Source organism: Heteronotia binoei, chromosome 2 (assembly GCF_032191835.1).
Source record: "Heteronotia binoei isolate CCM8104 ecotype False Entrance Well chromosome 2, APGP_CSIRO_Hbin_v1, whole genome shotgun sequence".
NCBI classification, from domain to species: domain Eukaryota; kingdom Metazoa; phylum Chordata; class Lepidosauria; order Squamata; family Gekkonidae; genus Heteronotia; species Heteronotia binoei.
In genome coordinates, this window is record NC_083224.1 from 89,160,304 (window position 1) to 89,187,839 (window position 27,536).

At 43.2% G+C, this 27,536-nt stretch overlaps 1 protein-coding gene across 6 annotated transcripts in view; it reads left to right on the plus strand.

Moving 5' to 3' along the window:
* Positions 1-4,143: 4,143 nt before the first annotated feature.
* The window catches only part of TEAD3 (TEA domain transcription factor 3), a 55,187-nt gene continuing 31,794 nt past the window's right edge, over positions 4,144-27,536 (plus strand). For 3 of the 6 annotated variants that reach the window (XM_060231559.1, XM_060231561.1, XM_060231562.1), the window contains exons 1-2: positions 4,144-4,398; positions 26,224-26,288. In XM_060231559.1, the coding sequence (XP_060087542.1) occupies positions 4,263-4,398; positions 26,224-26,288 (201 nt within the window). In that variant the 5' untranslated portion in view covers positions 4,144-4,262. The remainder of the gene's footprint in view (positions 4,399-26,223; positions 26,289-27,536) is intronic. The other 3 variants (XM_060231556.1, XM_060231557.1, XM_060231558.1) reach the window with 1 other exon arrangement.

Below are 27,536 nucleotides of genomic sequence, written 5' to 3' on the forward strand. Positions count from 1 at the left end.
GAACAGTGGTCCCCCAGCCTTTTTGAACTTGTGGGCACCTTTTAAATTCTGACACATGGGATGGGCACAGCCATAAAATGACTGCCACAGCTTACCTTCGTCATCTGTGAAAATCCTTGTACTGTGGTGGTAGCTGCAGCCAAAACAAGTGTGTTTAAAAAAAAAAAAATCTACACAGCCAGTCAGAAGCCTTGCTGGGGAAGAGCCCAATCTGGCCCCTCCAACTTTCTTAAAAACATTTGGTGGATGGCAGAAAAGGTATCAGCGGGTGCCATGGCACCAGAGGCACCACGCTGGGGACCCCTGATCTAGAATTTACCAGAAAGAAGGGAGTGGAAATATCAGAATCAAATTGTTTTCCTACATGACAAATAAATGTCAGTGTTGTTTGGTTGGTAGAATCATAAATATTTACAGTTTGAAGAGCTGGACATATTTGCAGAGGTCAAATTAGTGTAGTGCATAAAAACAACTGTATGTTCTTCGTGGATGAACCTTGTGATGCTCAGGATGGCATATTCTGGTTTCTTAGTGCCTCTGATAACTTGCTAGTCCTACTGAGTCCAATAGGAAGCCAACAACAATATACAAGTCACTGTATCATTTCTAATATTTAACCTCCTGAATTGGGTATTTTCCTTCAAAATCCTCTTTTCGGTAGAAAAGCAACTCAGTATTTGATGGATAGTCATGATTCAGTTTAATAGATTCGAAATGCAGGTGTTAACATATTAAGATTTAATAAATGGTATTTTAAATATAGATTCAGGTGGGCAGCCATGTAGGTCTGAAGCAACAGAACAAAGTTTGAGTCCACACTGGACTCAAACTTCATTCTGATCTTTTTAAGACACTCAGGACTTCTATTAAACTATAATTGTTAAAAAGGAATCTATGTTTTAATTAAAAAATATAAACTCTGCAGTTTTGTCTTAAAGAGAATTGACTACATTCTTGCCTTAAACAAATAGGAACCAGACACCCAAACTTTACTTACTACTTTTTGATATAAATTAAATTTTGTTAATTTTAAAGGAGACATAAAACTTTACTACTTAAATGTCTTCTGCTGTCTGTAAACATACAGCCTAAGTTCCCTGTCAAACGCTTTTGTGTCATTCTTAAGTGGGAGTGGTTAATCAGGGAGTTCCACTTTTCTATTTTGAGAGTGATACTTCTTTTGATCAGTATCACAGCCTAGCCCTTTCTGAGATATGGGAGAGCACACTATAACATAATCTAAGTCCACTCTAGGAATTGCATCAGAAAATGGGCCAGAACATTCACATGTGCATATATATGCTTTGACTCACAGCTAAATGTGCAAATTGATGCAATTGAAAAGCTTTATGTGAAGTGATATGAAAATTCTGTCTCTAGTAGGGTTAGTCCATGATGGCTTATTGTCACATACAAGTGTTCTTTAATGGAAAGGAAAAAGGAAAGGCCCCCTGTGCAAGCACAAGTCGTTTCTGACTCTGGGTTGATGTTGCTTTCACAACGTTTTCATGGCAGACTTTTTACAGGGTGGTTTGCCATTGCCTTCCCCAGTCATCTACACTTTCCCCCCAGCAAGCTGGGTCCTCATTTTACTGACCTCGAAAGGATGGAAGGCTGAGTCAACCTGGAGCCAGCTACCTGAAAACCCAGCTTCCGCCAGGGATCGAACTCAGGTCGTGAGCAGAGCTCTGCGCCACGGGGCTCTTTTTAATCCATCTTTATTGGAGCAGTCATTAAAAGACAGACCTGTGTGTGACCTGTGTGTGTAGCCGCCCTGAGCCTGCTTTGGCGGGGGAGGGCGGGATACAAATAAAATTTTACTTTACTTTACTTACTTACTGAACTAGTCCCATACATCTGAGCCCCTCTGTTCCAATATATACCATGAGGCCAGTAGCATTTTATACTTGCAGTCAAAGGAAGAATACATTTTGCAGCTGTATTGATATAAATCAAATGAAATACATTCTGTGATTAGCCTAAATAATTTTCTTTCTCTGAACCAAGAACGTATTGTAGTGGCTGTGTCTAACCACTTGCACTACTTTTTAGATGAAAATCCATAGCAGTAGACTGGACAAGAATTAATCTGCGTAACCTTCAAGGTAACAACATAAAAATTTCATTTTAATGAATATGATAGGAATTGAGTGTATCTTTCTGTCCAGCATCCAGTGAGATTTCTCAACACTCAGAGATCCTACATTTCAAATAATTATAGGATTTCCCTTTGTGGACATTATCTTTTATAAACAGTGCATGGAGGTAATGCATGATCCTGAGGGCTGCAAGTGAATTCACTTTTGCTGTTAATAGGGCAGGGAAACACAGGCTGAATAGAACCCCCCCCCCCAAAAAAAAGGTGTAAGGCTTGTCGAAAAATGATCAGGAACTTTCCAAATGAATGCTTTTTGATTATTGAAAATCTTTCCAAAACACTCCAGTTTTTAAGCATTAATCAAACTGCATGAGCATTTTCTCTACAACTGTAGAAGTTAAATTTTAAAAGCCCATAACTCAATGTTTATATATTCAAGACTTCTCACGATTTAGACCTATTTCATGCTTTGTGATAATACTTGCAGTCTTGTGGGCTGCTAATGTAAGACTCTTTGTTAATGTCCGTTATTGCCTGAACAACTTTAGATACAGTTGTCCCAATGCAGCTTTTATTAGGCAAGTGACATGATGTCCTCCTGTTTCTTGGAGTCAGATTTTCAGGGGGTTTGTGAGGACATCACTGTGGTTGTAATCATTCTACTCCACTATATTTTAACTTGTATTCTATCTTTCTTCTGGCAATGTCTGACTTTATTTTTATATTTAGCATCTACGTTGTCCAACCGAAAGTCTTGATGGATGAAACAATGCCTTAAAACCAGGGGTTGTTTTGTAGAAAAAGCTCAGCAGGAACTCATTTGCATGTTAGGCCACACTCCCTGACACCAAGCCAGCTGGTACAGCATTCCTGCTCAAAAAAAGCCCTGCTTAAAATCAACAAATATGCATGTTAAAAAGATTTGGTACATGGCAAATGCTAAAATTGCATTCTTGGTCACACTAAGTGGCCTTGGGTCAGCCATAGCTCTGACAGGGGTTGTCCTTGAAAGGGCAGCCACTGTGAGACCCCTCTCCAGCCCCACCCACCTCACAGGGTGTCTGTTGTGAGGGAGGAAGGTAAAGGAGATTGTGAGCCGCTCTGAGACTCTTCGGAGTGGAGAGCAGGATATAAATCCAATATCTTCTTCTTCTTCTTCTTAGTAAAAAACACACAACACACACACAAAAATGATAGCAAGTTCTGAGTTGTGGACAGGTCAGCAACATAACCTTTTTGAGCCAATTTCTTATCTAAACTTCAAATATTGTCAAGATGATGGGTGTTCTTGGTTGACTTCAGAGACATGGTGAGCAGACTAAAAGTCTTTAAAAAGTGAAAACGTTTTAACTTTTTATAGTAAGCTGCCTTGAATAATATATGTTTTCAGGCCTCAGATTCAGCAGGAGCTCACAGGAGCACAGCTCCTGAACCTTTCTGAGGGTTCCCCCTCCTCCTCCCCACCTACCTTATCCATTGAATAGTAGGTGCAGCTGCATAACAATCCCTGGATTAGGAGAGCAGGCAGCCACCAGGGGCTTTGCCACACCCCCAACAGCCCTCTTTAACCCCTGGAGAAGCCCACATCACCCTTTTCCCACTTCTTATGTGATTTTGGTTGGCAGGTGGCTTGCTAGCCTTTTGGCTGGGGGAGTGGCAAGCCAAGAGAGCCCCAGGTGAGTGAGGCCTGCTTGGGCTGGCTGGATCTCTACCATGGATCCTTGCGCTGGCTGGTTCCTTTCTTGCATCATGTTGCTTTTGGCTGGGGGGGGGGCGGCATATGCGAATGAGTTATGCTAATGAGCTCTACCACCTATTTTTCTAAAAAATGACCCCTGTATATTTTAATAAATAAATGAAGTATATGGTGCATGCTAGATTTTTTTTCTGCACCTGTCACCAAATCTTTCTGTTCATGTCACACACAATTACTTACTTGACTATTTCTTCTTTACTTTTAAGTGGTGAGGGAGTGCACAAAAAAGTTCTCAAAAGGCTAGCACTGGCTGTTTGATTAATCAATAACCTTTCTTGCTGTTATCCAGATCAACGAGTTGCCATTTGGGGCTCAAGGTCAGAGCCCAGAGCAGCCATCACAATAGCGTCCAACAGCTGGAACGCCAGCGGCAGCCCCGGGGAGGGGCGAGAAGATGGACAGGAAGGGATGGATAAGAGTCTGGACAATGATGCCGAAGGAGTGTGGAGTCCAGACATTGAACAGAGCTTCCAGGAGGCACTGGCGATATATCCACCCTGTGGCCGGCGTAAGATTATCCTCTCAGATGAGGGCAAGATGTATGGTGAGTGACAAGGTCACACTGGTATGTTCATGTGATCTAAACCTGGTTTCAGACAAGACCTAATGGTAATTAATTATGTATCCAAATGACCATCAACATCTCTCTCAAGTTTTGTATTAGTGAAGGGGAGAAGGGAGGGAGAACATGAGTAATGAGCAGTGGGATAACTGAGTGAGACAATATCCAGTATAGGGGCACATATGAGGAAGTTCATAGAGTATGGATATTAATTTTTCCAAATGGGAGACTTGCTGGGTAGCAATGGACAACTTTCTCTTTTTCAGTAACTTATCTTTCAAAGCTGTTGTAACAATGAACACAACAATCGTGTAATTTGCAATTCTGATCCTCTGGATGACATTTTTTTTTCTTAAAGTGCTGAAATAGTTTGGCCAAATAGTCATCTTATAAACAAGTTCATATATTGGGATATATTAAATCCTTACAGCTCCTGGTTAGTGAGATGAGTAAGTGGGTTACTCATGGTTAGTGGGCGAGTAAGATTTATTTCTAAGATAAACTTATAAACATTCTGAAGTTGAAATATGTTTTTCAGACACACAGGCTAAATACAGAGTGGTTTGGTTTTTTAGCACCTTAGTCTGTTGGTATCCAGTCAGTTTTATAGCTTGGCCTTAGCTGTATTTTACTTCCATGCTTGCTGGTTGTGAAGGAGATGAAGGCCATATTGAAGGGCGATTAAGTGTTTGTGGGGGGTTCTTTATCCTGAAGCAAATAAAGAACTCCAGGGTAATGTTGAACTCTTCTTCTCTAGGTTGGTGAGTCATATTTCCTTTGTACTTCCTTCAGTCTATATATCCCTCCCACTCCCTTATGCCTCACCTCTTCTCTCCCTCCCACTCTTTTCTCTGCCTTGCTTGACTGACTGGTTTGGTAAGTTCATTCCTGTCAGTAAGAGATTGATTGTTGTCTGCTTGAAGAACCCACATGCCTGCCGTTGGGTGTGAAAGGTGTATCTGGCCTCTCATGCAGTTCATAAACAAAACACTTCGTTCTCTTTTAAAGATTCAACCATTGCTATCTTCCTTGTATCAGGCTTTTATTTGATGCCACAATGTGGCCTGTATTAGTGCCTTTTTTGCTTCTCATTATGAGGCTACAACTTGAGAGAAGCTGAATCTGTGATCTCAGTGAAAGAGCCACTCCCACCTTTTGTATCGTTTAAATTTCACACTTAATGGGCCCTACTTAAGCCAGTGAGGTTGCAAAATGTTTTCTTTATGCACCATGTAGAACAGGATATTCCTGTTAGGGTTGCCAACTCCAGGCTGGAAAATTCCTGGATATTTTGGGGTAGAGCCTGGGGTGGGGAGGGATCTCAGCAGCATATAATGTTATAGAATCCATCCTCCAAAGCTGTCATTTTCTTCAGGAAAATTGATCTCCCTAGCCTAGAGATCAGTTGTAATTTAGAGATCTCCAGCCCCCATCAGGAGGATGGCAACAGTAATTCCCACAATTTGTTGTAGTGAGCAAGCCCAGAAAACTCTAGGTTGGATGTACAGTATTAAGATTTTTCCTTTTCTGGGTTTATAAACACATTCTCTTAAGTACTAATAGGAATGATTTTATGCCAGATCTTGAAATAACAATTATATTGCCTGTGTCAGTAGGTTCCAAAAATACCCCAGCAGCCATTTTAAGAAATGCTTTGCTCCTTCAAGTGCTTGTCTGAGCACAGTAACATACAAGCCATCAGTTCATGCAAGATCACAGTTCTGACACTGCTTTGCTCAAATAAGCAGACTTTTTAAGTGAGTCAGATTTTTGCTCTAAGAGATCACCAGTGTATCTATGGTTGGTTCACCACCATTAGGAGTTGGGGGCAGGAACAAGGTGATATTTTATCATTTGGTTATGAAATAGTGCAATTAGTCTTACTTTTAATAACAAACCCCATACCATTCACATAGCAGTGAGTTCACAAAAGAAATGGACTGTAGAATCTGCATTGCCCTTGAAACAGTTCAGCTGAGATGACAGAAATGGCAATTTTGACTTGCAATGTACATTATCATTAGAAATGTCATTCCTCAGGATAGTGAACTTCTCACATTCAGGAAATTGCTGAATTACAAATTATTAGAACACTTGGAACAAACACTTTTCCAGGAGTCAAGGAATATTGGTTTTTCTTTAACCCATGCTTGAGAGGGGACCAATGGAGTGTGACAACAGACTAAATGTATTACTCTTTACAATTAAGAAACCTAATGACAATCTCTCACCATCAAGAACACATCAGTCTCCAGTTCTGACATATTTATGTTCTTGTAATGTTGTCCCCCCCCACCCGAACCCTAACAGGTGATAGCCATATAACAAAGCTTATTATTTTTAATCGTTAAAAACATCTTCTTTATTCTGTATGCTAATGTACTGCCCGCCTTCTATATGTAAGATTATTATTTCTGTTCCCTTTCCATTCTGTCTGAGGAAGTGTGCGTGCACACAAAAGCTCCCACCCTGAATGAAACTTGGTTAGCCTTAGAGGTGCCATTGGACTCTAACTTGGTTCTCACAGCTTCTTTAAAAAAAACATTTTAAAACCGGGGAAAGGAATAAATATAAAACCCCCTAGCCCTATTTGGCCTCATATGGAAAATTCAGTATATCACTGTAGTTTATCAGAATTGCTGGTTAATCAGTTCCTTTAATCTGGGATTTAGACCCTCGCTCATCAGATCTATGTATTGTCTACTATGGAATGAAATATATAAATAGTGAGTGCCTGCTTCCTACTACTTCCCTGTTGTTTATGATGTCAGAATTCTGTGTTTGTGGTCACAAAGAATGATCTCAATATCCAAATCCAATATCAAATCCGATATCTCCATGGGGATTGATGGTCCTGTAATAAACACTAGATTAATGACCATGCCTGATGAGTTATGTGGATAGTGATGGAGTTTTGCCTGTTGTTTTTAATGCAAAATTGCCATTTTCTCGTGGCAAGCAACATCGAGTCAAGGAAGCAATGTCTGAGTCTTCTGAAATGTTTTTCCCCCTTATCCAAAGGAATGACTGCTCTCTTCCGTTTTGGGGAACAGGGAGCAAGGTGCTCATTAGGCATTCTCCTAGCCAATTAACCATGAGCAGCTCCCACGCTAATGACCACGTGGGCGAGATCTAGTTGTGTGTCTTTCTCCTGGTACCAGTTCTCTTGGACAGTCTCTCACAGTTGAGCCCCACCCAGATAGTTGGGTCACCAAAATGTTCAGGATAAAGTGGCTCCCAGATGAACGTAGAATTTATATGCATGTGTTGTTTATGGATCCCTTGAATTATTGGCTAGTTTGTGATAACCAAGTTATGTTGTAGCCATTAGCAATTCCAGCAGGTAATTTCTTTGAATTCATCTGTCCCCTTCTGTTGCCATCTTCTGTCACCGGGTGAAGGCTTTTTTGTTTCATTTGACATATCCCTCAGTGATCCCTCCTTCCTGACCACCATTGTAATTGTTGTAATGTCTTTGTGTGTCTTTTAGCTTTTTAAATTGTTTTAATTATGTGTGTTTTGGGGAGGGTTAAATGCTTTTAAAATATGACTTTATTGTGTATGTTTTAATTTGTTAGCTGCCTTGGTGGTGACCCTTGTAAGGGTAGAAAGGCGTGATATAAATTTTGCAAAATAAAACATTCAAACAAAGAATAGGCCTGGAGGCCTGAGACAGCCTGGAATTGATACCTTCTGTTGTCAAAAGCCCGTTCCTTATCATAAATGTATGTGAACAGGCTGTGTTTGCTTCTGGTGAGGAAACTGCTTATGTTCATAGGGATTCTGTTATTAATTCCCAAATTCTAGGGCTGAGCCCAGAGCTGTTTTCAACCAGCTCACTTCTATTTCTGGTCAAGTTGGAGTCCTTGAACTTCTCATTATTCTTCAATAAATACAGCAACACTACTTCCCATTCCCAGTTCCTGGGAGCAGCAGCTACCTAAGGAGAAACAGTCATGTTGCACCTTATCTCCCCTTTGCATGCCCAATATGTAAGGAACCTAGCACATGCCCCCCCTGCCTGCCCAGGGTCTCTGTTACAGAAGCAGAGATGGAAGCTTTCCAAAGAAGCACATTTTTTAGATTTCTCCAGGAATAGCTGGAGTGCCGCTGGGGAGCTTGGCCTTTGTTCATCAAACCAAAGTGTACAAACTGGTTTTTCCAGCCACTTGGAGACATCTGGCAGTTGCTTAAAGAGACAGCAATTCTTCTCTGTTTCTGTCTTTAATTTGCCTGCTTTTCAGTTTAGAAGCTTGTTTTTACCTTGTTTTACACTGTGCCCCACCTTTGCTTTTCTTCACTCTTCATAATCTTTTCTTGACTACATCTTTAATAAGAATAGAGTTTTCTAGTTGGCCTCTCTCCCAGAGTATAACTGGAAGGAAGGGGACAGGCAGTTAACTTTTAAGCAAGCTGGGAAAAGGATTCCTAGATTAGTTAATTCTGTTGCAGATAGTCTATTTGCCTCTAGACCTGTCTGCTGGAGGATAGATTGGAAAGGAACCATTGGCTCTTTACAACCCATACCCATTGGTTTCCATCCTCCAAAAGAGAGGAAGAGCTTGAAGCATTCCATTGCTCTGTCCGTGCTTTCACTTCTCTCTTGTTCTGAGTGAAATTTGCAGTGTTGTTTGCTGTAAGGATACCAGCCTCCAGGTGGGGCCTGAGGATTCCCCAGAATTACAGTATCTCCACACTACAGATATCAGTTTCCCTGGATAAATGGATGAGGGTGGACTCTATGGCATTGTACCCCACCAAGGTCCCTTTCCTCCCTAGGCTGCATCCCCAAATTTCCAGGCATTTCCTAACCTGGATCTGGCAGCCCTACCTTCCAACCCCTCACCGGTGGTCAGGGGGGACCCGGCAAATGCTAGTTTGCAGCAAGGTCTTTTTTACAGGATATAAAGTAACTAGAAGAGCCTCGTGGCGCAGAGTGGCAAAGCACCCCGTAAAAAGTCTGCTGTGAAAACGTTGTGACAGCAACATCACCCCAGAGTTGGGAACAACTGGTGCTTGCACAGGGGACTACTTTACCTAAAGTCAGGGCTTCGTTTGTAGAACAAGCCTAGCAGGAACTCATTTGCCTATTAACCACACCCCCTGACAAAAAGCCAGCCGGAACTGTGTTCCTGCTAAAAAAAAAAGCCCTGCCTAAAGTAACTATAGTAGCGGCATCTTTCCCATTTACTTGAGGTGCTGGCTGAAGAAGATCTTCAAGCTCATCTATGCAGAGCTTTTCCTCAGCTGCTTTTTATGTGCACAACACTTGTTCTCTGTAATGATCTCTGAACTCTAACTGGCATTTTGGTATCTGCCAGAGAAATGGTGCCAAAAGCAGAGAGCTCATTATAGAACTTGGAGCAAGGAATAGGGACTCTGAAGGCTTTTGTAGTCTGCTTCTGTATTGTGTTCACACAAACAAAATAGGGTCCACTCCAGAAATTTCTAGGGCTACAGTTGTGGTATAGACAGGAGAATTATCCAACTTGACAAATTCCTCTAGCGTGTTAGTATGTGAAAATATAGGTTATCAACACCATCCAGGGTAGTTCTAAATGTTTAGTACCTAATTTTATTTATTGTGTATGAAGGCTAGTTTTGCTGAATGTTTTGAAAATTGTTCCTTTTTTTAAAAAATTACAAGTTTGAGGGCCTGCAAGAAATCATGGGAAGGGCAACAACTGGAAAATTTTATCCTTACCCCCAAAATCTGCTGTTCTTCTTTGCAATCCTCAAGGACTTAAGCAGGCTAACTTTCCCTCCTTTCTTTCTGTTTACCTTGTATTTAACTGCTCGTAACATTCTGTCCCTCAGTTTTCACCAGGCTTTTTGTAAGGTTTTCCACCCTTTTCCATTCAGTTACTTTACTTTTTTTCATACATGTAGAAACCTCTGCTTTGTCCATGGATATACTTGTTGTTCTGCTTTTGTGATCATTACAGGGGCCAGCCATTTTATTATTAGCAGGAGTAATTTCCACTAAATATAGTGTTTTGCTTTTAGGTATCACAAATGCAATATATCTTGTACAAAAAGCCTGGAAATTGGTTGCTAAGGCATTTTTTACAGTGCTGTTATGGGAACAGTGCTTTGCACGTGTGAGTGCTGAATTTGAGATTGAATTTGGCGAGGCATTTCTTCCACAGCCTTTCATACCATGGGTGGGTGAGTAGGAAAAAGGGGGCTTCTGGAAGGTCAAAGATAGCTTCATTTTCAGGCAGGTGCTAGAAGTAGAATGCCTCAGGAATCCCAGAACACTGACTAGGCGAGCTGAACGCCTACGGTAAATGGGTCATACTTGGCTAAGAGTGAGCGGGTTACTGACACAGGGACTGATCTCCCAGCTGCTGCAAAGAGTGGCTGAGGGGACGAAGGAGGGAGAGCTGTGACCTGTGGTAACCTATAGTATTTGAACAGTGGCCAGCGTGCAAAGAGTGGAGAGGCAGGCAGCAAAGGGTCTGGTCCGTGTATGGCAAGGGGCATTTCTTTCTCCTCTGGTGGGTTAGAGAGTAGAGCCAGGCGCACGGGAGGCTGTGCGCTTGCCCCAGACAGCAGGTGTAACTTGAGTTGTGCTCCACTAGGGCTGGTATGCTGCTGAATGCTGATTGGCTGGAAGATTGCCCCACAAGGTTATTTTTAACAGAGCTGTACAACTGGTTCACGTGGTGGTGTCAGAGAAGAGGAATTTGGGGAATGTGGTAATTTGGAGGAGGACGTGCCCTCCGAGAGGGAATGGCACAACCTCTGGTGAATCACGGGACTTGAGACAGCTGAGCAGAGACAGGTCTGCAGTGCCTGCTGGTGTGGGGGGGAGAGAAATGATTAGCCATGGCTGGTGCTCTAGAGAAGGAAGATCCATGCACATAACCTCTCAGCAGGCACAGACAGTAACACAAAATGCCATGAAGTGAGATGGGATTACAAAAGGGTTTCCTGTGGGCTGTGCATATTTGTTGCTGGTATTGTATTTCATCAGGTGTTTGTGTATCAGTTCCAGTTCACTAAAATGCTTTGCAATCCTGAGTGTATCCACTTTGCAGCAGCCATGTGAGACAGGCAAGTGTTCCATTTTACTACCAGCCTAGACGTACATGATCTCCAGGTAATGATCTCCAGGAGTTTGTTAAAAAAACACAAATTATATAAATTGGTTGTCGGACTCTGCAATTTTGTGTTGCTTAACTCTTTCTAGTAGCTATTACAATCAGACTTGTCCCACCTGAATGACGTTTTTTTACCATAGGGAGAATATAAGTCCATATATCTTTAAGCAGCTCCTCCTCTCTCCTCTTTCTTCTTTTGCTCTAATATATATAGTCTCTCAAGGTTGATTTTAATTTTTTCAAACTGCCCCAAGACAGCTGTATGAATTTTCTGTGTAACATCTAAATTGGCCCTTAAATATAAGGGGAATGGCTGAAAGAGCATGATCTGCCCAGGCATACACAAGAACCCACAGCTGGAAAAAACCCCCGCATGTATAGTGGTTAAGAGTAGACAATGTGTACTTTAAAAAAATATTTTTTGGGGGGGCTATTTTTTATATTTGGATTTCAGGAATGGTGTCCACACCAGTATTCAGAATTATTTAGTTCCAGTGCCATTCTGGGATTTGAATTTGGGTTCCCCCTGCCTTCAGAATTCTGAAATTTTCCTGGTCCATTATTTCCCATGAGGGGGCTCTTTCTGAGAGACTGGAATGGCTGTTTTTTTAACAAGTGACACCAAAATTGCAGGAAACCTACTCTTTGTTTGTCCACTAAAGAACCCTCAAGTTTCAAGAGAATTGGATCAAAGATTCCAATGCATGAACAAGGTGTCCCTAGCCATCTGACTTGTCTCCATTGTTTCCATGTTTTCTCCAGGGCAAATAAACCAATAACCAAACACGCAAGCATAACCACTGGCCAAAAGCCTCCAAATGTAGACAGAACCAATAAATCCAAAAGAACCAATGTCAGCATTTCTTCCATACCCTGTAAAGAAGAAACACACCATGAATACAGCATCTATGGGCTGCATTTTAGGTGCTTTTATGGATTCTGCTTATTTTCATTAAGATTTGTCTACTTTAATAACATCTCTTCTTCCAATGACATTTGTGAGAGTCTTTCTTTATGAGCGTGATGAGCTACATTTTTGGCACCTTATTTATTTTCTGCAGAGAATTGTGCTTATTCTGTCAGTGCCTCCCAATGCTGTACTAGCATTTAGTTGAGGGTTTTTGTTTTTCCAGTTGTTTAGAATAGAATTTGAAGTGATTTTATATAATGTCAATCAAATAGGAAAATTTCCTTGCGCTTTCATTCTACTTCTGAGATTTACGTTTGGGGAAGAGTGCTTTCCTTTGAATTGGATCCCCAACACAGACTGAAGGATACGGGCACAAGCACATATTTGCTATACTCACTCTGAAAGTCCAGAGCTGGGTAGAGTGGCATGTTGATCTTTTGGATGATCAGTTGCTCAACACTTTTTCTGGGAGCAGACATGAGTGCTCAAACTTACAATATCACCCATCTTATAAAAAACATGTTTAGTCTGCGCATTCATCAGAGGGTACAAGAGGAGGAACCTTTCGGCTACAAGAGAGGTCTGGCCCAGTAAGTCAGTGGAATGCAACTCATAGGGCTCAAATAGGTAGTCTCTCACACTGTGCCCACTGGCATCTAGTTTGTGCACTCTGTGTTCCCACTGATTCTGACTGCCTCTTCAATGGGCCTCCATCACCATGGCTAATCCTGGCTGTGGCTGTGAGAGGACTCTGCCCCAAAGGGGAAGAGTTGAGTAGAGCAGCAAAACTACTTTTCCCCTTCTTGTCTCCTGGAGACAGTATGCCCCTCTGGCATTCCATGGCCTCCAACATATAAATAGTGAGAGGTTCCAAGCAGGACTCAGTGCCTTCTTGAAGCCTCTGCAGCAGCAGATGCACTGCTGGAAGAATGTTGTGTGCCTGGGTCCAGAAAAGTGGCTGTCCTCTCTTGAAACATTCAGATCAAGAGAATGAGATCCAGGCATGCCTTGTCAGATGGGGGCATATTGATGAATTCCTTAAAGCAAGGGTATCAAATGTGGCCCCCAGAGGGCTGCTATCAGGCCCACAAGCTGTCAGCTGCTTCTTTCTCTCTTGTTTGCTTCCTTCTGCATTACAACTTGGTTTGCCAGGCTTGCTCAATCGCACAGGAGCTGCAGACCAAAGCCTCTATTTTCTCCATTGGCTGACTGGCACATGAAGCAGCTTTTGTACAAAAGCTTGCAATCCCCAGCCATTTCATGTTTTCCTCTGAATTCTCAAAGCATTGACCATGAGATTTCTGTAATGAATGTCAATAAATCAAAAGTAGGGTTGCAACCTACAGACACACACCCAAACAACACCTTAACAGCATACTCAAGATTGCTACAGCACAGACACTGTCTCCAGATTTTGGTGCAGTAATTCAGAGCAAGAGGTGTCAGTTATCAGAAACTGTTACATAAACAAAAGATTGCAAGAGTGCTAATCTTTTAATTATATTTTAAGTTTTAAAAGAAATCTTTAATTGTGTTTGTCTGTGTTCTTTATAAAGTTTATATCTCTGCTACCTGGCATTACATTTTTTAACACATCTGGCTTGGCCCAACAAGGCCTCATTTTGTCAGATCTGGCCCTCATAACAAATGAGTTTGACACCCTGCCTTAAGGGGCTTAAAGACCTGCACTGTCTGGGAGAGAGTCAATCAACTCTTCTTCTAAATTGCTAGTGGTCTTTGCCCCTGCACAGTCTTTGCCCTCCAAAGCTGTCGTATCTAGGGTGCTGTTCTGCTCCATCGAACACTCAAGTATGACACTGGTAGAGTTCTACAAGTGCTAACATTTATGATCAGTGAGTGCTCTAGAACACCCAACAGCACCTACTTCTGGCGCAGCAGGTGGGTAGCCTTTACACTGTACTAGAAGAGTCTCATGATATTCCAGATCTAGAGCAAATGCTGGCAATCATGATTCACAGTGTCCAGTCTGAGATTCTGAAGGAGATGGGCCATGCAGTAAATGTGCTTCAGCCTCTGCCCTAACATTTGCATCACCATCAGTCACTATGTAGCCCATGAGGATATTGCTGCCTACCCATGCTGCAAAATTTTCTTAGTGGTGGCAGATATATCATGGAGCAAAGCCTGGCCCAGTGTTCCCTCTTGCCCTGTTTAGTGGTGGTGGCTCCAAGCCAACACATAATATCTTTAGGTTGCCGCTAGTGCATAGTCAGCAAGAGGTGCATGTGCTGTGCCTGAGGTCAGGTCCAAATGTTGGATGTGAAGTTCATAGCTCTCCCACTAGTGTGGGACAACAGTGCCTTTGCGTGCTCCCAGCAGTCCTACACAGGGTGGAGGTGGTGGAAACTGCTGTTAAGTTGCAGCTGACTTGTGGTAACTCCATAGAGTTTTCAAGGCAAGAGACATTCAAAGATGATTTGCTATTGCCTGCTGCTATGTAGCAACCTTGGCCTTTCTTTTTTTGTATTTTTCTATGCATGTGTGCATGTGTGTGCGTGCACATGCAAGTCATGGCATCCTCTGGTGACTTACCACTGCTGGAGGCATGGAGGATATGCTGGAGGCATGGAGTAAAGCCTGCCCCTGCCCTCCTGGTATTCTAAGGAGGTCTCCCATCTAAGTACTTGCCAGAGTTGACCCTGCTTAGCTTCCGAGATCTGGCAAGATCGAGCTTGCCTGGGCTATCCAGGTCAGGACACAATCCTGGACTTTCTTGATGGTCTCCCATCCAGTTACTAACCAGGGCTGACTCTGCTCAGCTTCTGAGATCTATCAAGATTAGCTTGCCTGGGCCATCCAGGGAGAGCACCACATTCCTGCTCAGCATCATAGGAGCAAGGATCGCATACCAAGGCAAACAGCCTGTGGAACCTGACATCCTCAACAACAGAAAAGGCTGCCTGTCTAGAGTAATCATCTTGCCTCTGCCTGCACTTTTGCTTATCCCTTGACAACTTAGTGCCACTGCACCAAACATCTCCATCAGAGATGCTTGGCATCAGTTCCCTGCAGGAGACCTGGAAGGCAAAGTACCAGAGGGGATTGCAGAGGAACTCCCTCTTGGCTGGCTAGCAGCCACATGGCCTCCCTGCCAGCCTCTCTGTCCCCCTATGAAGCATTGCCTGGTGCTGTATCTTGAAACTGTTCCCGAGTCTAGCCATTGATAGATTATTGAGGTCTTTCTCTCAATGAATCATAGCCCTACGCAGCTGGCAGTGTACAAAACAGGGATCCTCCATCCTCTGGAATTGTTTCCAGACTGTGGAGGAATAGGGGCACCCACACTTCTTAGCAGGTGCAGGCACCTGTGGGGGACACACCATGTCTGGAGGTACAGAAGGAGATGCCCAAGGAAGAAGGAGTTTATATGGCAGTAACTCTGGGTGCACCTCTGTCTTTTCCTCTTGTGCTACCACCAGCTTCTCCTCCTTCCTCTCCTCAGAAGAGCTAGTAGACTCTGGAGGAACCTCTTCTTGGTGCTGAGTCACAACAACTGAAGGAGGGGCTGCCTGAGCAGCAGACCCTTGCTTGGCACCAGTGCTTGGCTCAGGTACTTCTACAAGCAGTGCTCCAGCTGCAGCCTCAGGGCTTGCAGTGCCTCTTAATTTACACCACCCCAGCCAGAGGAAGACTGGTGGTAGAAGACTGCTGTGGGGCAAGCCTCCCTTTCTGGTCTGCTACTCTTCTGCTTCACCTTTCCCTCAAGGGCACTGCTGCACTCCTCTCCTATTTTTCATTCTGTCCTCTGGTCGACTTCACAAAAGTAAGCTAGCTGCTGCATGAGGCTATGCTGCACTTTGAGTCTGAGTAATAGGAACACCCCAAAACTCCAAGAAACCACTTCCCACAAAAGAAAGATCTTTAAAAAAAAATAATACTTTATTTTATTAAATTTTAAGAGGTAAATAATAACAAGAAAACGACAAAATAAATACCAATAGAATCAGAAGCAGCAACAACATCTGCATGAACATAAACACCAGGTAAGGAAGTAAATACTACAAAGTAATAGAAGTGGATTGTGTATAAAGCATTATAATAAAATTAATTTCTAAAGACAGAATCTTACTAATATTAATGTCATGGGTACTGGGGACCCTGCAGAAGAAGCTGAGCCTGCGGAAGAAACTTTGCCCCTGCCACCTGCACCAGTGCCCCTGCCTCCTGCTGGAGAAGATCCAAGTCCCCCGGCCTCGCCCTCTCGGGTGGCTCGTGTGCGTGACCGCCTTCGTCAGGACCTCAGGGATCGGAGGAGGGCGGCACGCTCACGAGCAAGATGCTCCCTGAGCCCTGAGTTTTGAAAGGATTCTGGCCCTTCTAGGAGTGAGGATGCTTGAGTCTCAGCAGGATCCTGGCTGCCTCTCTGAGCCAGCAATTAGCCCAAATGGGCAACAGACAGCAGAGGGCTATATAGCTGTGGGCTTTGGGAGGAGGCTTTGTGGAAGCAACTAGTCACTTACCTGACGTTCTAGCATCCACTTCAGCTTTTGACTTTGGCTTCTGGACCCCCTGAATTTGGCTTTGACTTCTGGACCCCCTGACTTCGGCTTCTGAACCTCTGACCTGCGATACCTGGACTGTGATTTGGTTTTGGCGCCTTGGACCCTCTTTGCTCACCGGCTGCAGACCTTGGACTGCCCCTGGACTTTGCCTGACCCGGCCCCAGCCCGTGACAATTAACATTAAAGGATTGAAAGGTTGAATCATTGTGAATAAATTCCAAGAAGGGTTCCCATACGCTGTAAAACTTGGATTCATAACAAGGATTATGAAGACAATATATGCGATCAGAAAGTCTTTCCATAACAAAAAAAGTCCCATATTACCTTAAACCATTTGGAGACTATAAGAGGCCCAGCATTCTTCCAGGTATGGGCAATAGTAACTCTTGCAGCGGATAAAAGTAGAAAAATTAAATTCTTCTGACAGGAAGGAATATTAACATCTGGCCAATGATATAACAATACAATTTCAGGAATTAGTGGGACTAAATACCCAGACATTTTTTGAATAAAAGATACAACTTTACCCCAAAAACTGTAAATAGTATAACAACACCACCAACAGTGGAAGTAGGAACCAGGATGATTGCAGAGTTTCCAGCATGAGGGTGATGAATTGTGATGTATGTAAGCCAGCACTTTAAAGCAGGAGTGGGGAACCTTTTTTCTGCCAAGGGCCATTTGGATATTTATAACATCATTTGCAGGCCATACAAAATTATCAACTTAAAAAACAGTGCTCCGCTGAGGGAGAACGATTCAGGCTGGCAAAATTAATACAAATAATTGTTTTTCTATTTGAAGTCATGTGGGGAGAGCCTAATTTGGTACATGTACACACACCGCAGCCCACCGCCCTAGGCAGATGCCTAGGTCCAGTGCTTTTTTTGTAGAAAAAGCCCAGCTGGAACTCATTAGCATATTAGATCACATCCCCAAATATTAGTATATTAGGTCACACACTCATTAGCATATTAGGCCACACCATCTGGGATAATCAAGTGCAAATTGAACTGGTAGTAGCTGGCTCCCACCCCTGCCACCCCTCCCTCCCTCCCCTTCATTCAGAAACTGCAGCTGCTCCCAGCAGACCTTTAAAGGCCCCAGGAAGGAAGGAAGGAAATAGAATAAATGGAAATAAAGAAATAGCGGGAAGAAATGGACAGAAAGGGAAATAAAGGTGAGAATAAATGGAAAGAAAGGGAAATAAAGAAATGTGGGGAGGAGATGGAAAGAAAGGGAAATAGAGAGGGGAAGAAAAGAATTAAAATAAAACAAAGAAATGGGGGAAGAAATAGAAAGAAAGGGAAATAAAGAAATGAAGGGGAAATTTTCCTGAACTGTGACAGTGACTTTTCCAGGCCCCACATCGATCCTAGCCAGCCAGACCGTGGGGAAGCCGCTGCACAGTGTGGCTAGGCCCCATGATTCTTGCTGGCCAGCCGGGCCCCAGGGAGGCCATCATGTGGCTTGGCTTGGCCCAGCAATCCCTGGGGGCCAGACCAAGTGACCTGGGGCCGGATGTTCACCACCCCTGCTTTAAAGGAAAGGAGTTGAACATTAATACATTTAGATCTATAAGAACTAGCCTGCCATATAGAGTCCCATTGAGTAGGTGACAAGAAAAAACCAAGGTCCTTAAAAGAAGGACCTTTAAAACTACTATAGAAGACTGTCAAACCAGAACCAGAAGAATGCAGAAAGGGAAACATTTTAATACAGTAAAAGCTTGGAAGCCACCACCCATAAAAGCACAAACCTTTAAACCTTTTGGAAATGAGAAAATGCAAAGCAATTTAAAATTCTAAAACCAACCAAGAGAAATGAACCCCCCAAAAACAGCACAAGCCTTTTAAATACAGTTCAAAATCAAGGGAAACTTTTTTTAAAAAATAAAAAGAAATCAAATGCTCCCTCCTGCCCCCACCCCCAGCTGCAACCACCCTGGCAAAAAAAAAAAAAAAAAATCACAAACACCACAGCAGAATGTGAAATAATATTTCAATTAATAGTTTAAAACAAAGTCCACTGTGGGCAAAGCAGTGCTGAAGACGTCCAGGCACAGAATAAGAAGGTCTTCTGAGGCAGGCTGCAAAATACGAAGTACATACCAGAGAAGCAGCAGCAACATGTATCACCACCGCTGGCCACAAAATTGTGTCAAGCTTTTTATCCTTTTTGCCCATGTTTAGAGAGCCATGGAGGGCTGTGTAAGAATCCTAATAACAGCTGATCCCATTGCCTGGGAGACCTGCCCCCCTGTGAGGAAAAACCCCTTATAGAACGTCATAATCACCAACTTGGTTGCCAGAGCACCTGGAGACGTAGCTCACACACGTCTGGCCAGAGAGTGTGAGTAAACCTATCCAGGGGTGAAAGGGACTTATGCAGTACTAGCAGCCATAACGCTACAAAGGCACTCGAGACCGGTACAAGAGTGCCCACCAGGAGAACAGATGGCTTCCCGTCGTCATTCTGTATGACGTCCATCTCGGCCGTGGAGCAGAGGAGGTTGCGCCGCCAGGAGCTATCCAGGCGAACGGTTTTGAAGCACTGACCATGGAATCCACTGTGGAGGGCTAACACCACACGCAGCCATCTTCCTACCAGGCCAGACTCCATTCCAGCAAAGCGAACGGTTCACGTACTCTCCAGATGTTACCTGTAACTGCAGCAATCGACCCACCCCAGGAGTGGACAACTGTCCAACCGCCACTGTCTTTGTCCAGCGAAACCTTGGACAAAACACTGGTGACAATAGAAGATTGAAGAAGAGGAAGAACATCTTCACCCAGAGCCAAGTGTCTTTTTACCTATTGGGTGTTACCTTAGATAACAATTTGGCCATCTATTGTCATCATCTCGGGCCAAGTTCAAACCACTCCCATGAACCTCCACCCCAGTGATTTCCCCCATTCTTCTCTGTACTGTCACCTTGGAGCATTCCCACCCTGGTCCATTTCAACCTGAAAGTTCACTCAGGTGACCAGGACCCAAGCCTGTTCATTGGTCAGTTATGGGTACCCAATAAGGTGCCACCAATTAACTTGCTATTGGCTATAGCAGTAGCCCAGCCCTTATGGTCACTGCGAAGCCTCCCCTTTTTGTGAGGTCATGCATCAGCCGATCACCTTCCTCCTCCCTCGTACCTCCCATCCCCTAAGGGCTCAAGATAGTCCTTATAACCTGTGGACTAGCTACCCACAGGTGTGCTTCTAGCAGTATCCCAATTCCGCTGTCTAGATCCATCCCCGATCCTAAGGCCAAGTTTCGGGTCCCCTCTCCCACTTCCTCGCTCGTTGCCATTGGAGCCTTCCTTGAAGACTACAATCGGTAAATATCACCCTGTTCGTCTACCCATGTGTTTCTCTATATCTCTATCTAATTTTCTTAGGACTGTATGTATGATTTTATGAGTATTTTGATCTTCTGTGTGTGATCTAAATTTTTCTGGAATAAATTTTAATTGTTTTTACTTCATTAGTGTCCCTGGTATATTTGAGCAATAGTTTCTGGACGTGGAGCCTGTATATATAGACTCTTGTTCCTTTTAAAGTCAAGTGCCCACCTGTCAATTCCCCCAACCTCGGTTTTGAGGGCATTTTGGCTTACACCCCCTTCCGCCTCCCTGCCCAGGAAACCTGTTAAATTGAAGAAAAACAGACCTGTGAGTCTTAAAATGACATCCCCAGATATGCCCAAATATTTTCAGAAATATTGGGGAGCCAATTACTTCTACTCTAAGAATCCCAAATATCTCTTTGAATACTCAGAGATATTCCTCATGCCCCACCCCCCAAAAATATGTTTTTCAGATATGTATCCAGACAGGAAATATCCAAATGTACATCCCTTGGTTAGAGTGTTAAGAGATATGGGCTCAAATCCCTACAAAGATAATGCTCACTGGGTCTCCATGAGCCAGCTAATATTCTTCAGCTTAACCTACCTTTCATGTTTGCTGTGAGGGATAAAATGGTATAGGGGGAGATACCACGTGTGTCATGGTAAAGTCCTTGGAATAAAAGTGGATTAAAATGTGGTTGATAAAAGCAGGACACCCCATATTCAACTCTAGCTGTCTGTTCATTTGACTCTACTGATTTTAGAACAGCTAAAACATAGCAGAGATTTGGACGTGTACATCTTGTCTTGCTGAAACATGGCATCAGTCTGATTTGCCGGCCAGTGGTTACAGGGTCATGAGGCCTTTTCTTTAATGGGTTATGACAGTAACTTGAGAAGTCTGTGTCCTTTTCCTCTTATACTGCTAAATTATTATTTGACTATAATAGAATAATGTACATGTGCTTTTTGATACTGTTAATACTTGTCCTTGTGTGTTGCCAAAGACTATAAACTTTAAAGCGCATCAGCTTTATATTTAAAGGGAATTCTAACACTGGTTCATCTAATCTAGTTCCCTGTTGCAATAGTCAGTACTGACTACTGGAGACAGATATATGAAGCAAAAGAACTGTGACATCCTTTGGTAGCATGGACTTAATACCTCCAGAAGATAGCTGCTGCCTGAGCAGCTTTAACAGCCTGGTAAAATAACAAGCATTGATGGTGCTGAAGTCAATTCCAGCAAGTTATCTGAAGGTAGCAGCTGATCTCATTTATTTTGTTTATTCCCCACTTTCCTCCTCTGGGGAACCAGATTGGTTTACAGCATTCTCCCCTTGTCTATGTTATCCTCCCAACAACTTTGTGAGATAAGTTAGGTTGAGTGTGTGCTACCGGCACAAAGTCGCACAACAAGTTTCCACAGCAGTGTGGATTTGGGTCTCCCAGATCCTAGACTGATGCTCTAATGACTGCACCAAACAGACCTGTGGTCATTCATAAAGCAGCTGATTAAAAGTTGCATGATTCCTCCATGAACATCTTGTCTGGACAAAACAGCAACAAAGATGTATCCTTTCGTTAAGGCACCATGCATCTTGAGACTGGGAGCTCTAGCAGTGAGATCCAAGAACACTACCCTCTGTGTGACTGCAGTGGTTTGTTAGAGGGAGATCCTCTGTTGCGGTTTTGTGCTGCCTTTGCAGATTGTGATGGGTTAATATTGGCGCTTACTTGATCAGCTGGTGACACAGGGAGCCAATGTAGCCCCATCTGACTCTCACCTGTTTTGTATTTGCTTGCCTGCTTGCCCACATGCCTGGCTACCAGATTGCCTTCAGACCAGTGCCCTGATATCTCTTAACAGCTTGAAGTGGACTTGATGGTAGATGGAGTGTCAGAATGATGGTGGCTATGGATGGTCTCTCACCTTCCCTGTTGCACTGCCCTCTGCCTATCACAGCGTTCAAGTCTGAGGGGGATTACTGGAGATCCCAGCAACATGAATGGAAGCTGGAAGGTTGTTGCTGCTGCCTTAGTAAGGACAGTTTCCTTTCCATATTACTCTTCAGCTGCACAGCATCCTGAATGATGTACCTGTATGAAGATGAACAATAAATGAAGATGGTCAATGTGAATCCATTCAACCAGTAAAATGATCAGTTAAGACACTTAGAAGAAGCATATTTAAAAGTGAACAATATTAACCAAGATAGTTCAGTTAATACCATAAAATCATTAATTCACGAGCTCATTTGCCAAAGAATTGTTCAAAAAAACAGGCTGTAGAAAACTGTCAACATAGATTTAAGTGCTTCTAAATCTATCAGATCAGCAATCTGGTAAGTCAGTTAAATGGACTCAATTTAGTCATTTACCAAATGCCCAGTTTTGCTGTGCATAATGGCCAGTCATCCTTGAAGACCTTCCAGTTTGGGCAAGTCACTTAGCAAAGGGCCAACTCCTTTGCGTGCTGTCCTTTTGCATGCATATGGTGGCATGTGCTGGTGTTGCTGCCACTAGCAGCTGTAGCAGTTAAATAAGGCCTAGCCAGGATGTCTAGCACTCAATAGTCCTTGGCAGTTTCTACTGAAGAGTACTGCCATCTTCTCAACAGCCTTCTGATACTGCAATTGAAGTGTATGGAGAAAATGAGCAATCAGTCTATCAAAGAAGCATCACAAACTTTTTTTGTGTATTCTTGAACACCTTTCTTTTTAAAATCAGCTAGGCCTGCCTTATGCTAAGAAACAAACTGCCTATAAGTAAAATATTTAAGTCCATACAAAAGCATTTTTAAAGCCACGTTCTTTTCTCCAGAATGCTGCTAGGCATTGTAGTGTGCATCCATGGAAACAGTGAGTCAGTACAGGAGCTGGACATAAAACACTTTCTCTCTGGGCAAAAAATATTGCTTTGATCTAATATGATGTCAGATCCCATGTGGAAGAGGAATGGTTTGAAGATATCTAGTTAATGATTGGCTAATGTGAATCATAGAATCACAGAGTTGGAAGGGACCTCTAGAGTCATCTAGTCCAACCCCTGTACAGTGCAGGAAACTCACAAACACCTCCCCCTAAATTCACAGGATCTTCATTGCTGTCAGATGGCCATCTAGTTTCTGTTTAAAAACCTCCGAGGAAGGAGAGCCCACCACCTCCCGAGAAAGCCTGTTCCACTGAGGAATCACTCTAACGGTCAGGAAGTTCTTCCTAAAGTTGAGCCGGAAACTCTTTTGATTTAATTTCAACCCATTGGTTCTTATGGAATATAGGGAGCCAGGGGGAAAAGAGGCAAATTGAATGTTGGTGATCAGTAAAATAAGCTACATCTGTGTGCTGTTTACATAGCTGTTGGTCAAAATGGCTTTAGGTTGTGAATAGCCAATCTCTGCCTGGAGGTTGTGCCTAATATGAGTTTTGTAGCATATATGGAGGACCTGGCAGTAGCAAAGAGTCAGATCTTCAGTAGCCAGCCAGGCATAACCACACTAAGAAGAAGAAGAAGACATTGGATTTATATCCTGCCCTCCACTCCAAAGAGTCTCAGAGCGGCTCACAATCGCCTTTATCTTCTTCCCCCACAACAGACACCCTGTGAGGTGGGTGGGGCTGGAGAGGGCTCTCACAGCAGCTGCCCTTTCAAGGACAACCTCTGCCAGAGCTCTGGCTGACCCAAGGCCATGCCAGCAGATGCAAGTGGAGGAGTGGGGAATCAAACCCTGTTCTCCCAGATAAGAGTCCGCACACAACCACTACACCAAACTGGCTCTCCTACACCAAACTGGCTCTCGGGTCTTGTGAGTACAGAGGATCCATATGGAGGCCCACTTGAGTTACACTGTCCCATACCATCATCCCGTTTATGTGTTTTAATGTTTAAAAACTGTTTTTTATATATTCAAGAGTGGTTTTAAATCCTGTTTTATTGTTGTCTGCTTTACAGACCCTAAGTTGGGTGGAAGGGCAGCTTAAAATGCTTAAAATAACTAAATAAATACATGGATACATGAAATTGTGGCACAGTGTGATTATTTCAATGTAAAATGGACAGTCTGATTCAAAAATCATGTTTTTTTGAACTGGTGTATGAATGGCTGAAAGACTAAGACTATTACCAGACAGAATGACAACAGCATTACTTGCTGAGGAGCTCCGGGGGGGGGGGAGTACTAGTGTCTCAGAATATAGCACTGAGTCCCTTGGCCTCAAGTGAATCTTTTTAATTCTAAAATATATGAAGAGACAGAATGAGGAATTCAGGGCACTCTTATGTTCTTATGTTCTTATGAGAAGCAAGGCACACACATGAAAAAGAAAAGAAAAAGAAGCAAGGCATGGTTATTGAAGCTTTCACACCAGTTCTTTTGAGTAGTTCTTCTCCCCCATTTTCCTCTCCTTGAATTTATGTGTGGGGGTATGGGGGGATTAAATACTACATATTAAAATGAATATTTGTGATATGGCTATACCTGCAATACTGACATTGACAGTCTGTACAAATTCAGGGAGCTGCTGCTTGGCCTCTCAGGCTAGAAAGTAGCTGCTCCTTTAACTGTAAAGAGACCTACTCTTAAGAGATTTATGAAGCTGTTCTGACCCCCCCCTCCTCCCCAGTAAGGAGAAAACAGGTTCTCTGAGACCTGCCCCTGTCAGGATCAACACGTGTCATGAGACATGCCTTGAGTTTGACAGACTGTCCAGCTGGATTTTTTTAAAAGGGAGGGCATTGTTAACTCCAGTATATGGCACCATCCTCTCTGTCCCTCTCACATGGTGCTGTTTGACCCTTTTGAGCACCTGGCCTTGTCTGTTGAAGAGTAGAAGCAGATGGGAGGGGGGAATTTGTGGACAGAGGTCTGTTCTCAAAGCTGCCTTGAAAAGAACACAGGGCAGTGGGCACTGCCAATATGACCACCATTATTTCAGGTTTCTCCATTTTAAAAAAGATACATGAAGCTAAGTGCAAGGGCATTCCAGCCAGCTTCAGCCACCACCATCTGGTCCATTAAAACAGATCTGGCATGCTTCCCTGCTTCATTCTCCCCCACCCCACCCCCACTGTGTTCAGAGGGGAGGGGATGAGGGACAAGAAAGCTCCCAGCTGCTCTGACGTTTGAATTTAGATTGGCCACAGCTGGCTTGTAAAATGTGGAGCAAAAGCTCTTCTGCTTCAAATTAGAACAAGGAGGATGGGAAGTGCTTTTTAAACGGCCAGTGCCACTTAAAACATTCTGTAGGGAGCATGTCCTGTTGTGTTCCATAAAACTGAAACCCAAACTTGGGCTGAGGGGCTCCGTGCCTTTATCCAGAAGCAGAAGCTTCTGCTTCCTTTATCCAGTAGTTCTTTGAAACTTTGATATTGCAATGTCTCTCTGGGATCACACAAGAGAAGGCCATGGAAGTCTCTTAGATGTTCTGAAACAAAGCATCAAGGACTCACCAGTGCTCAGAGTGTGAAGTGCAGTGGAATTGGGCAAGAAGCATTCTGGGTTCCCAGCATCATCCTCAGCAATGGCCTCTTAGTCTTCAACTCCACCCAAGACAGTGGGAGGAAATCCTGTAACGAACACAATGGGAGCAGTGGCTTCCCTGCTAGGTTTCTGGGTGTCCCATGTTTGTGCCTTGCTTTGTGTGTACAATGTACATCATTCAGTTTCAGCCATCCCTGTGGAGGGTTGTAGGTGTCTTGTTCACTGTATAAACAAACAGGGCCCTAGGCACAGATTTTTCTGGCTGCCCTGTACGTTTTGACAATTGTTGTAGTAGTGCCACCTTCTGGTAAAATGTCATTGACTCAGGAATTTTGTGTCTATAGGCTGAACATGCAGGGGATGTTAATCTTAGGTGTTCAAACACGAGAGATTTTGAAGAAGGACTCGCTTTCATCTTACTTCTATTTATTTTCTTTATTTTAGGTCGCAATGAATTAATCGCAAGGTACATCAAGTTACGGACAGGGAAAACACGGACAAGGAAACAGGTAAAGATGTGCCTGCTTATTCAAAAAATGAGTGTAGTTGTATCAAGAAGGAGCACCTTTTGAGGACCCACTGAAATCACACATGTGTGCATGCATGCACGTGTACATGTGCACATGCACATTCCATTTTCATAATTTGATGTATTCTTGAGTTGAGTGATGGACACCTCAGCTAGCAACTAACATGAAAGGGAGACTTGTGACTTTGAGGCTCTTCTTCTGGCTGTTTCCTAGTGTGCAGTCAGACCCATGCTTCACCATCTTTTGCTAATATTTTCCTTCCAAACATGGATAGTAGTTGCCTACCTCACATAAGTGTTTTGAGAGTCAACATCTGCCTGATTAATGGTTTGCACCCTTAATTGGAAGTTGCTATAGGAAGAGTGCCATGTTGACCACCGTGATTTTTTTTAAGCACTGAGCACAGTTTTCTAAAAATTCTCTTGCAGAACCAGGTTGAACTAAATGGAAAGAGCCCTAAATTTTGGATTGTATCCCCAGAGCAAATGAGTCAGATCCTTTTATTATCCATTGTACCCTGACCCTTCCCTAGAATCAATTAACCTTATAGGGTGCACCCCAAAAATCTGGAAGGAACCCTGAAATGGGATTGTGAGTCATTAGGTTTTGGTATCAAAAGTTTTTAATTCCTGCTAGCAAGGGAAATAAACATAATGCCTAAGCGATTCAGGTTCATCTGCATAGGTATTTTATTTTACAACCTGTTTATGGTAAAAGACTGCAGTTTTAGTGAAGTAAAAGATCTTCTGTGTGAAGCCCAGAAGTGGGCTACAAACAGTAACAACATGGGAGGTGATGCAGATTGCACTCCCTCTTTAGATGAATTGCAGCGGCTGACAGCACAAAAAGCATCTCAGACTTAAGATAACTGCTGGGATCTCAGCCTAGAGATCTTTGTTGGCCTTTGAGCATAGTAGTCTCCCACCACTTTGGATTCAGTGCCTTTGTGCCCAGTTAGAAATGCAGGAAATGGAACTGAGGGGAGGTACCGCATGCGTTTGTCCTGCAATGCTTTTGCTTTACCCCTCAGACTACCAGGGGATCATTTGAGAACTGAAACAATCCATATAGAGAAATGGGTGTATTTGTTTCATTTGTCATTATACAGTAGGAATAATCTGGCTATCTATAAGATACCATAAATGTTTTTTTTTTTAATCCAGGAAACATCTGACAAGAAATCAGATCAAACACCTCTATAGTATCTCTGTAATATATGCAGCCAAT